Source organism: Apteryx rowi, unplaced genomic scaffold (assembly GCF_003343035.1).
Source record: "Apteryx rowi isolate R43461 unplaced genomic scaffold, aptRow1 scaffold_32, whole genome shotgun sequence".
In the NCBI taxonomy this organism is placed as follows: domain Eukaryota; kingdom Metazoa; phylum Chordata; class Aves; order Apterygiformes; family Apterygidae; genus Apteryx; species Apteryx rowi.
This window is the reverse complement of record NW_020449641.1, coordinates 2,294,851-2,305,244: the sequence shown is the minus strand read 5'-3', so window position 1 is coordinate 2,305,244 and position 10,394 is coordinate 2,294,851. Positions and strand designations below refer to the sequence as shown.

The 10,394-nt window shown below is 55.9% G+C and overlaps 1 protein-coding gene across 2 annotated transcripts; it reads right to left on the bottom strand.

Annotated features, from left to right (window-relative positions):
- On the bottom strand, positions 1–7,846 carry PDCD1 (programmed cell death 1). Of its 2 annotated transcripts, none has more exons than XM_026070923.1 (5): positions 7,589–7,846; positions 4,854–5,186; positions 2,958–3,113; positions 2,215–2,249; positions 1–1,320 (listed from the first exon to the last, which is right to left on the bottom strand). In XM_026070923.1, exons 1-5 carry the CDS (start codon positions 7,695–7,697, stop codon positions 1,102–1,104), a joined length of 852 nt encoding a protein of 283 aa, XP_025926708.1. In that variant the 5' UTR covers positions 7,698–7,846; the 3' UTR covers positions 1–1,101. The 2 variants fall into 2 exon arrangements, with proteins under 2 accessions (XP_025926708.1, XP_025926709.1); XM_026070924.1 differs by having other exon boundaries at positions 4,854–5,150.
- Between the last annotated feature and the right edge of the window lie 2,548 nt (positions 7,847–10,394).

Sequence of the window (10,394 nt, the reverse complement as noted above, 5' to 3'; positions counted from 1 at the left end):
GGCCCAGGAACCACAACAGACACYGCTGACTCCCGGCTCTCATCTGAGCTCTGCCGAGAGTCGTTATTTGCCTGCCCACGCGCTTGCCATCACGAGTCAACAAACACCCCAGACATGAAACCCTTTATTCATCCCCCCGGGCTGGATCCCTCTCTCATCAGGGCTGGCAGCCACCATGAGTGACTCCCAGCTGCTGCTATGCCCACACAGGGCTCTCTGCAGGGAAGAGCATCACTGTCCCGGGGCCAGCTCCCTTCCTCCCTTCCTTCCATGGACAGATGGACAGATTTCCCCTCCACCAGAGGAGGAAACCGTCTGGAAAGATGAGGAAAACCAACTGTCTCTTTCTCACAGGTCTTTCTAAATAGCTCTGCATCAGGAAGTCTCTGCTCTAGTGCTAGAAGTCCGCAGTGCAGCGCAGTGTGGAAAGGGCCATTTTCTTCTGCTCGAGCAAGCCCAGGCTCCTGCTGGCTGGCAGAGGCAACCGYGTCAGTGCAGCTCCCTAGGAGTCACTTCAGCTCATGCCTCTGTTCACTCAGAGGCATTTTTTCCTCAAATCTTGCTTTGTCAGTAGGTGTGGACCCAGGCAAAGGAAGCAGCTTGGCCAATCCTGAGAGCCCCCGGGAGGGAGTGGCAAGTGGAGGTAGAAAACCGAGGGCAAGGCATGATCTTCAGTGCAGGCTTCAGTGCAGAGACCCATCAGCATCCCTGCTCCGCCCCTATCTGATCCTCCCTGTCTTTAGGAGGTCTTTGGATCACAGCAATACAAGCTAGCAGAGACCTTTCCTCATCATCTTGTACCCATCCCATGGCCATGGTGCCCGCTGCACCTGGGAGGGACCGTCAGGTGCCAATTCCAACAGCAGGCGCCTCTGTCACTCCAGTCCCTGCRGGCTGGTTTGCACTAGCTGCAAACTGTCTGGAGCAAGGGGATGGGGGGACCTGTCTCTGTCCGGACACAGCCGTGGCAGGGCTTGCAGATGGCTGCCTGACATGGAGAGAAAAGGGGTGCCAGTGCAGGACAGGCTCCTGCCTGGCCATCTCCAGGGAGGCTGTTGCAGCACAARGATGGGAGAAGGTACATTGTGGGAGCCCAGCCCCTCAGCAGGGCTGTGGCTGCACTTGCCAGCTCCTCTGGTTCTGGTTTTTCTTCCCCCGCTCCGGTGTAACTGGTTTCTCCTCTGGGAAGATGATGGTGGCATATTCGGTCTGGTCAGCTAGCTGCATCTCGGGGGGTGCCTGCGTGTGCTGGTCCCGCTGAAACTCCAGCACACCGTAGTCCACGGTGGACACAGACACCACAGGGGGCTTCTCCTTCTTCTGCAGAGCAAGGAAACTACATCAGGAGTGGTTCATCCTCCATCTAGAGGTCCTATTCATCCCCAGCACAAGCCCCCTTTCACAGCGAGTGCCATGACAACCTCTGAAGCATGCCAGGAGGGCAAGAGTGATGGAAAGCAGTATGAAGGACATGGGGTGATATTTGCCAAGAGAAGCCAGACTGTGAGCTTTGAGACTTAAGGTCACTGCTGGGGCCACGCAGGGCTCAGAGCTGCCCTTGAGCTGTGTGACAGGGGACACCAGCACGTGGGCTGGGCTCCCTGCCTGCCCAGCCTTTGAAGGAAGGAATGTGCGAGGAGTCCTTTCTTCACCTCTCTGTTGGATACTGAGCCAGCCAGGGCTGGAGCACAGGGTGCATGAGGAGAGCCCAAGGCTGGGTTCATTCAGCCTGGAGAGGAAATGGCAAAGAAGGACCTACTTGCTGTCTTCAGCTACCTAATGGGATCAGAGAGATGGAGCCAGACTCTTCRTGGTGGCACCCAGCAAAAGGATGAGAGGGAATGGGTGCAAGTTGCAACAAAGGAAACTCCAGCTGAACATATGAGGAAAAAAAATCCCCCCACAACCATTGCCTACAGCAACCCTATCTAACGTCAAAGATAGCCTTGCTTTGAGCAGGGCCATCTTTGACATATCTTTGAGAGAGATCTTGTCCTACCTCAGGCAGTTTCTGATTTTGTGATGGGGCTGTGCTGCAGATGCAGAAAAGCAGCTGTAGCTGTGCAGAAAAGATCGAGCAGCAACAGGGAAAATATGAGATGTGAGAAGTCTGTGAAGGTCTGATAAAGGGAGGCTCAGCACCCTCCACTCCCGCACCCCAGTGCCATGACGTTCCCCCGCAGCAGAGCAGGGTGTTAGAGGCGGGAAACTCACCGTCAGTGCGTTTTCACTTGGTGGTTTTTGCACATCTGCAAAGCAACACATTTGGTTAGAAGACACTTCTGTGTCAAGACAGTATTAGCATCCAAGCCTGGGACTGACCCTGTCCCCACGGCCTCGGAGAGCGCTAGACACCATAACTGTCACGCCACACTTTGCTTTTCTCTTCTCGGGGTTTAACACCCCGAGTACTACCAGGACCTCTGAGGTGCCAGCCCACAGTCCAAGGTGCTGCTAGAATTAGTGGGGTGAAGTTCCTTGAGGGTCCCCYGGGCAGCACCATCCTCTCAAGCTGCAGGTGCCCCTCTGGGAGAGCCCACCCCTTGCGGCCAAGGAAATGTCCCTGGCGCTGATGCAAGGAGACAGAAAGGGGCCCCAAAGGAGCACGGGCAAGATGCATGGGTGAGCAGGGCCCAACCACCCTACTACTACTCTGGGATGGGAGAGATGGCTGGCACCTCCTCATGTGATCCATAAGCCCCTGGAACACAGGCCGGCCCCTGAGGACCCCAGCACCCTCCTCTGCTTTGTGGCCTCTCTGTCATGGGCCAAGCCAGCCCYGAGTCTGGGCATGGTGAACCAGCCCACCGACCCCAGGGAATGGCAGGCATCCAGCTCCCCCTTGCCAGCTAGGAGTGAGGTATGCTGGATGAACATCACCCTGCAGGTCCCCCTCAGAGCCCCGAGCCCCTCGGCACATTAGTGCCCCCAGAGCAGGATCCCTGCAGTGTTCGTACCTCCTCTCCTGTAAGTGAAGGTGAGGTAGCCAAAGATCAGGAGCACAACAGCGCCAACCAGCAACGGGATGCCCATGAGCACAGGCTTGATGTGGTCTGAGGGGTCACCTTCCTCTATCTGAGGCTCGTCAGTGGCATTTGTTTTCTTAGGAGCTGCTGAAATAACCATCCAAAAAAGGGGGGGAGGGGGAAAAGGCACGTCAGGAGTGTGAAGTAGCCTCTAAAGTCTCTGTGAAATGTAAGAAGGGAATGCACTGGGGTCTCCCCAAAAAGGGATCAGTCGCAGATGAGCTGCCACAGCCCCACCATCCCTTTGAGGGCCCTGAATTTTGGCCAACATGGGAAGTGGGGGGTGTTTTTGGCCTCAGATGTGCTACGTCCCTCTCCTCCCCATGCCGCCCTGCACCTCCTGCATGTGTAGGAGAAAGCCCTTTTTAGGTAGTGAGGATGATCCCATGCTGGCCAGGGAGTTGGGGTGCAAGGGCCCAGGGCCCTGCTCTGCACCTTCAGGCAGCCCCACAGCACAACCTCATGCTCAGCAGTGCCCTGCACCGGGCATGCTCCCCACCAAGCATCCTGGCCACTTCCATGTCCTGGGGCTGGCACGGCATCAGCTCACGTTGGGTAGGAGACAAGACGGTAATTTTTGCAGCRGTTTCCCTTTTCACTAAAGGCCACTTTCAGCCCCTAAAAGTCTCCAAGCTGCCAAGCAAGGGCGTAGCAGTTCTGCAGTGAGACTGATGCCTCTCAAGCCACAGGGCTATGCAAACCCACGTCCCTCCTGGGCACCATGTCAGAAGAACTACATCTGCACAAGCGCTGCTGCTCGAGGGGTCTGAACTCTGGCTCATCTCCCACAGATGCAAGCCCCTTGCTCCCAGAACGAAGGAGCTGTTCAAGGATGAGGACAGCTCCCTGCATGGGTCTTCTGCCTCCTTCTTTCAATGAGGGCATGCTGCTCCCCAGAGCATCGCTGGGAAGCAGTCCCAGGAGGAGGGAGACCTCCCACACCAGGGCCAGGTCCAGCCACAGGGTGGATGAGGAGGAGGACAGGCTGCTGTGTGTCTCGAGACCRGGATCATGCATGCAAAGGAGAGGGAAAGAGCAGAGATTTCCTCTGTGATTTCCTCTGACATGACAGATCCTTCCCCAGCTGGGGTACTGCTAGGTTGCTCTCCCCGCCTGCCAGCCTGCTGTAGGAGCCTGCAGTGCAGCTGGCAGCTGTACACCTCACCAAATGTGGGTTTCTCCATCCCTGGGACACTTCTCAGCACTGYGTGACACTCAAGGCTCTGGTCCCCCAAGTCCATGTAGAAATATTACACAGCCCTCTAGGAAATGATCTCAAAAGGGTTGATAATGCACCTGATTGGCAGGAAAGATCTTGGGCTGTCTCTGGAGMCCCCCCCAGCTACTGCTCTGCAGCCTGAAGCCCTGGGGAAGCACATGCTGCAATGGGGCTGTTTGGGGTGACATTGGCTTGGGCAGAGATTTCAGCACACAAGCCGGGAGCATCGAGCCAGCATCTGCACAGGGCTGCCTGGCACCCCCAGGGCTCTGGCTCCTGGGCTGCAGGGAGGTCCCCTCCTGCTCCCCTCGTGCCCCATGTCCATGCACATCCGACACCAGTGCACGTTGCATGTGGGCCAAAGTCGCCTCAGCTGGCAGTTGTCCACAAGCAGCCCCCAGACTGAGGAGCAGGGCAGAGGGAGGGCATTGCTCTGTGGTCAGCACATGCGAGGCCCCACGCTCATCGTGGCCCATCACACAGGGCTCGTCCCAGTTGAATGACACTGAAGAAGTTCCCGACCCCTATCCAGACAGCTAGGCCCTGTGGGGTAGCACTAGGGGATGACACCGATGATCCGTCCCCATCAGCCCAGCCCCCAGGCTGACCTGTGACCACAAGGTGGGACCGGTTGCTCTCAATCACTTTATCAGGTTGGAAGAAGGCGATCAGCCCACAGTAGTAGGAGCCCGAGTCATTCTGGTGAAGGTTCAGGATCTCAATCTTGAAGGCAGGAGTGTGGTTCGTGAGCAGGTACTTCTCTGTCTTCATCTGGGGGTTGTTACGGCTGATCTCAGCGATTTTTTGGGGCTGGCTGTAGTTGGTCTCTTTGTACCAGTTGAGGCTGTACTCTAAGCCGGAGACGTTCTCCAGGGAGATGTTGCAGAAGAAGGTGGCTGAGCCACCTGCAGGGAGAGTTAACATGGCCGGGAAGAAGGTCACTGTTTGAGAGGGAAGAAACACAGAAAGGACGTGGTTACAGTGGGCACCCAGGCTGCCACAGGCCCCAAAAGCAGCCTTGCCTCCCATGCCAGCACCAAAGTTATAAAGAGGTAGTGAGACTCCACTATTGCCCCTGCTAGTGCACCCACAGAGGGGTGTGATGGGCTCCCAGCCCCAAAACCCTGTCGACCCATGATGCTTCTCGCTTTTATGCCAAAAGCTCCATGCATTTCTCAGCATTTCTCAGCTCTTTCATCCTCAGCTCCTTAGGGCCCCTAAGGGGATTTATAAATCTGCTGATGAGCATGTGTGAGCCCAGCCCCATGCCGTTCTCAGCATCTCCAGCTCACCCACGGGTCAAGCTCTGCAGGTTTGCCAGGGACAGACAGCCAAACACCTGGCCAGTTTGGAGCATCACCTCAACTGCAGAGGAGCGTACACTAGCCCATGCCTCTGCCCTTGAGCAAAGGGGTACGTGTACTTGCCGGCCAGAGGGTGATGCTCAGGAGTAACTATACAATGGGATGGTTTTAGCAGAATGAATTCTGCTCTCAGTTACCCACAATTAACCCCCAGGAATTTCTCCAACAGGGAAAACAGACTTTGGGGGTTGTACTATTATTAAATCTATGCTCTATTTTTACATCTGAGTCATCCCGCCTCCAGCTGATGTCACCTCCAAAAGTGAGGGGAACCAAGCCCCCAGCGCAGCATGTGAGCCCAGTGAGTGCCTGACGCCCTGTCTCAGTGCTCCAGCTCTGCCCACAGCTCGCCGCTATCCGCCAGGAGTGCAAAGCAGCAGGTACTGCCTTGGGCACGGTATCCAGCCATCCCCAGCTTCAGACGAGCAGATGGGGCAGAGTGACCTGGCGCTGGTGACACCATCCCCTTCCAGCCACCCGTCCCCTTCCCGCTTGCTGCCATGGGCAGCAGGGACACCATGAACATGAGCCAGGTGCCTTCCGCCACCTCCTGAGCAAAGCCAAGGCTTCAGATTCACAGTAGTGCCCGTTCCCCCTTTTGTTCCCCAGCAAGCCCCACATTAGCAGTAATTATCAATAATAAGCTTATCAATAATGAGCTGGCCTATCTTTCTCTCTGTTCGTCCCTTGCTCTAGCTGTTCAAGTTGCTCAAGCATGCAACATCCAGGCACAAACAACCCGACCCAGCAGGAAGGGGTAGCTGTTGTATTAACTTTTGTTTGGAGCAATAAAAAGGAGAGGAAGAAGTGTTTTTCACATGGGTTATCCGACCAAGCATGTAACCCAAGCCACCCAAGTATTGAAAAGTCCCTGCCACTGGAAAACTTGTGTGCACTCTTCAGAGATCACCACTGACACCAGCCCCTGAGCTCRCAGGCAGAACCAGAAAGTCCCTCCCATTCCTTTGGCATAGTTCCTTCAGTATGAACACCATTTTGGGATTATTAACTGTACGTGGATCTGGGACAACTCCTTCAACAGATGTGGGACTAGGTGGAAAACTGGACTGAAAAATGATGAACGACTTTAAAAAGGCGGAAGGAGCTGGGGAACTGCCCCAGGTTCCCATCGGACATTTGCTGTGCCAATGCCTGAGAGTTTTAATTTTTCAGTGTTTTGAGKTTTTTGTCTTTAACAGGAAATATTCCACAGGCTTGGGTCTCTGCTTCCTACCAAGTGTAGCTGTCAGCAATGAATGAACCTCTTAAGCAGAGGTTGTTTTTCCATGTTTCCCTGCCTCTTTCTAGCACCAAACCCACAAACAGTTTGTCCCTGCCTGGATTTAATGCCTGCTGAAAGGACAGGTGAGGGACTTTCAGCCCTGCGTCTGCGATCGGGAGAGAAAAACAGCAGCACAAAACGAGGCAGGCTCCAAGAAAGTGGGAACATGTGCACTGGGGCCGGGCTCTTTGTGCAGAGGTTTCATCAGGGCTCTTCATCACGCTGCCCTGCCTCACCTGCTCACCTTCCCTCCTCTCCCAAAACGGCCCCGAGCAGAAACGCATGCAGGACCCTGGACCTGTTAGGGTCAAGCTCAAACCAGGAGGCAAAACCCGAAGGTGCAGCCCGAAACTGCGAAAGCCAGAACAGGAAACCCCAGGCCCTGTGTATTTCTGCCAAACCCAGACTTTCAGCCCAGGGACTCAGTGCCAAACCCCAACCGCGGCTGGTGTCCCCATGGGGGGCTCAGGATACACCGGCACCATGAGCTGAGTGTCAGCTCAGGACCTGGCCCCTGCTCCATGCTTTAATCTCATATCTAACGGTGCATCAGCCAAGCGTACCCAAAAGGTTTGGGTTTTCTGCTTTCTTGATGCCGGAGCTATTTTTACTACAAAGCTCCCAGCCCGCAAGCGTTTTCCACCGCTACGAACRGCACGGCCTTCGCTCACACGCGCGCTGCGCCCCGGGTACCTACCCAGCCGGGAGCCCCCCAGGACGGGGCCGCAGCACAGCAGGGCGGCGCAGAGGCCGGCCAGGGCAGCATCCACGTGGCCCCGCATCGTCCTCGCCACGCCGAGAGCCATGCCAACGTGGTCCCCTGCCCCGGGCAGGCGTGCCGTCGTGCTGCCGGCGCCGCGAGTCCTGCCGGCTGGCCGTCCTCGTTTCAGTCCCTGCCGCAGCCCCGCGGAGCTGGCTGGCCCCGGGGTGAGCGCAGCAGGGGCTGGGATGGAAATGAAACGTGCCCATCTCTGCCCCAGAGGGAAACCCTCGCCTCCTCCCACCCCGGCTTCCTCCTCCGCGCAGGCAGCTCCCAGCTGAGCCGTGGCCTGGCCCCTTCCCCTCCCCGCGCCTGCCCCTTCCCACGCAGGCACCCAGCCGCCGCGCCAACCCGTGAGGGGCCCGGGCACAGCACCGCGGGGCGTGGGGAGGCAGGAAGGCAGCTTCCTCTGCCGCACCGGCTTCCCGGAGCTCGGGCTGCCGCTTGTTTCTGGGGCCCCGTGAAGCTCCTGGGGATGGAGGGGGCAGAGGACACAGGGCCGTGCACTGGCTCCAAGGCTGCCCCACGCGCAGACGGGCTGTTTCAGGGTCCCGCCGTGGGTACCCCTGGCGCGGTGCCCGTGCCGGCGTGGGCAGCTGGTGTAGGGGACAAGCCTCCCGGCATTGAGCTGCCGGGCTGGGTCAGAGCCACTGCAGCCCCGGAGGCTGTTCCCACCGGCAGTGCACGGGGGAAGAGGGAGCAGGGAGACCAGCAACGCACATGGAAAGGAGGGAGATAAAAGAAGAAGGGAGAGGAGACCTCACAGAGATGGACGTTTGGCCTCTTTAGGCCTGTTTCTCCACTAGCTTTGCAGAGAGCAGGGGTGGGTGCCCAGCGCAGGGGTATCGGTGGGGTGACCTTTGCAGCAGACTTCTTTAATTTCTCCCCTGGCAATCTTCCCTGCTCACTTCGCTGACTAATATACACATAGGAAATAACCAGCAATGAAACCGTGCCATTCACTGGCTCCTCTTGCTTCTCTTGAATGCAGTCTCGGTGCACCAGCAGTTTTGGAAAGCGTCAGGGGAAAATTAATAATTGGGGTGATGGATGCTTTTCTCATGATGATTTCATGATTTTCCAGACTTTCAGAAATGAGCTGCATGGCTGGGGCTGGCTCACATCTCGCTTTCAAATGCAGCACCGGGCAGGACAGTGGACAAGGATGCAGCCCACTTATTTGGGATGGTCAAGGAGGGAGTTTTCTGAGCTGGAGCAGGCAGGGCTCTGAGTCTGGGGTGACAGCTCAGTTCAGGCCATGCTCTTTTACAGTTTCCTCCTGGCATTTCACCTTCGCCCCTCTCTCGTGAGCTGCTTGGGCTAAAGAGCAAGCCGGTGATCTCAGGGGCTGTCCCCTCCCTGCACTTCTGCATGCAGCCTGGCCTGGCCTGGCCTGAGGCCACCATGCTGCCTAGCAGGGTTGCAAGGGAAGCACTTTTCACCCGACACAATGGAGCTGGCTGGATGCGAGGTAGTTACTGCCTCTTCCTTTGCAATTTTCTGGTTTCCCATTTGGGAAAAAAGAAAGAAAGAAGAAGAAGAAGAAAGAAAAGGAAGAGAAGAGAAGAGAAGAGAAGAGAAGAGAAGAGAAGAGAAGAGAAGAGAAGAGAAGGAAGAGAAGAATTCAGAAAAATGTGGAGGGTTTCATTAAAACAAACGCTGGAAAAGGTGAAAGCTCATCCCAAGGAGGCTTTTCCTTCCAGAGGCTTTGAGCCTCCAAAACCACAGCATCATTGGAGCACCCTAACCTCATTCCCTTTGGAGACCCCCTCGGTCCCCAGCTCAGCCACGCTCCATGCAGCTGTGCACAGGAGCTTGCCGTGGTCTTCACAAAAACCCCTGCCAAGGACTCCACACCATCGCTTCTCCTCTGACCAGAAGACAAGCAAAAATGAAAAATAATTCAGCCAGTCCTGGCAACTAGCTCCCTTGGAGAGGAGGCGGGCAATGCCAGGGGTTGAGCTGGAGCAGACACATCAGTGTCCTGTCTCCTGAATGGAGCTGGTGAAGGAAAAGAGTCTGAACAGGCCATCATGCAATGAAACTTTTCCCTCCTGCCTCCAGTGGCTCAGCCACAAGCAGCATTTGTGAGTTTAAAACCCCTCAATGGATGTTTCTTCTATGAACATATCTAAGCAATTTTATATGAACTTTTGGAATTCAGATTTTTGGCCAGGAGCTCTTAGAGTAACCCCTCGCTCCCTGCCCAAAGGCCCCGGAGAGATGGGGCCTTGAGAGCCCATTTCCGACAGCAATGCCAAGCTGTGGGACTGCAAGCCCTGGGCTCCCTCCCCAGTTCTGCTACCGCTTCTCGCCTGGCCTGGAGAAAACCTTTGACAGCTTGTTTTACCCTCTGTAAAACAGAGATAGTGACACCACGCAGCTCGGATGGGTGTGGGGAGGGTTATTTAGCACTTGCAAAATGTTTTGGTTTCTAGGGGTGGAAGATGTGACAGGTATTACTCTACAGAGATTGCATCTCGCTGAGTTAGGGATTGGCAGGAAAAACTGGCTCATCATGCCTGCACTGCACGGTCCCCGCGCTGTCACCCTGCAGCTCCGGCTGGCAACCGTCTCTGACTAAAATCATAGCACGATTGCTCACACTTTCCAATACACGCTCGAAATGAGGCGTAAGGGGATTGTTGTTTTCTGGGGTGGGGAAGGCAACGTGTCCACTAGAAAACAACTGCTAAATTTAGACTGAAAGGCAGAATTTTTTTGACACATGCTGGGAAGAGTG

What these genes read in the sequence shown, in the direction of transcription:
- PDCD1 (XM_026070923.1), bottom strand. Translation starts at nt 7,697, where the DNA reads ATGGCTCTCGGCGTGGCGAGGACGATGCGGGGCCACGTGGATGCTGCC. An exon ending in GTCCCACCTTGTGGTCACAG is followed by an intron (nt 3,114 to 4,853) that starts GTCAGCCTGGGG and finishes TGGTTATTTCAG; the next exon opens with CAGCTCCTAAGAAAACAAAT. An exon ending in CTTCACTTACAGGAGAGGAG is followed by an intron (nt 2,250 to 2,957) that starts GTACGAACACTG and finishes GTTGCTTTGCAG; the next exon opens with ATGTGCAAAAACCACCAAGT.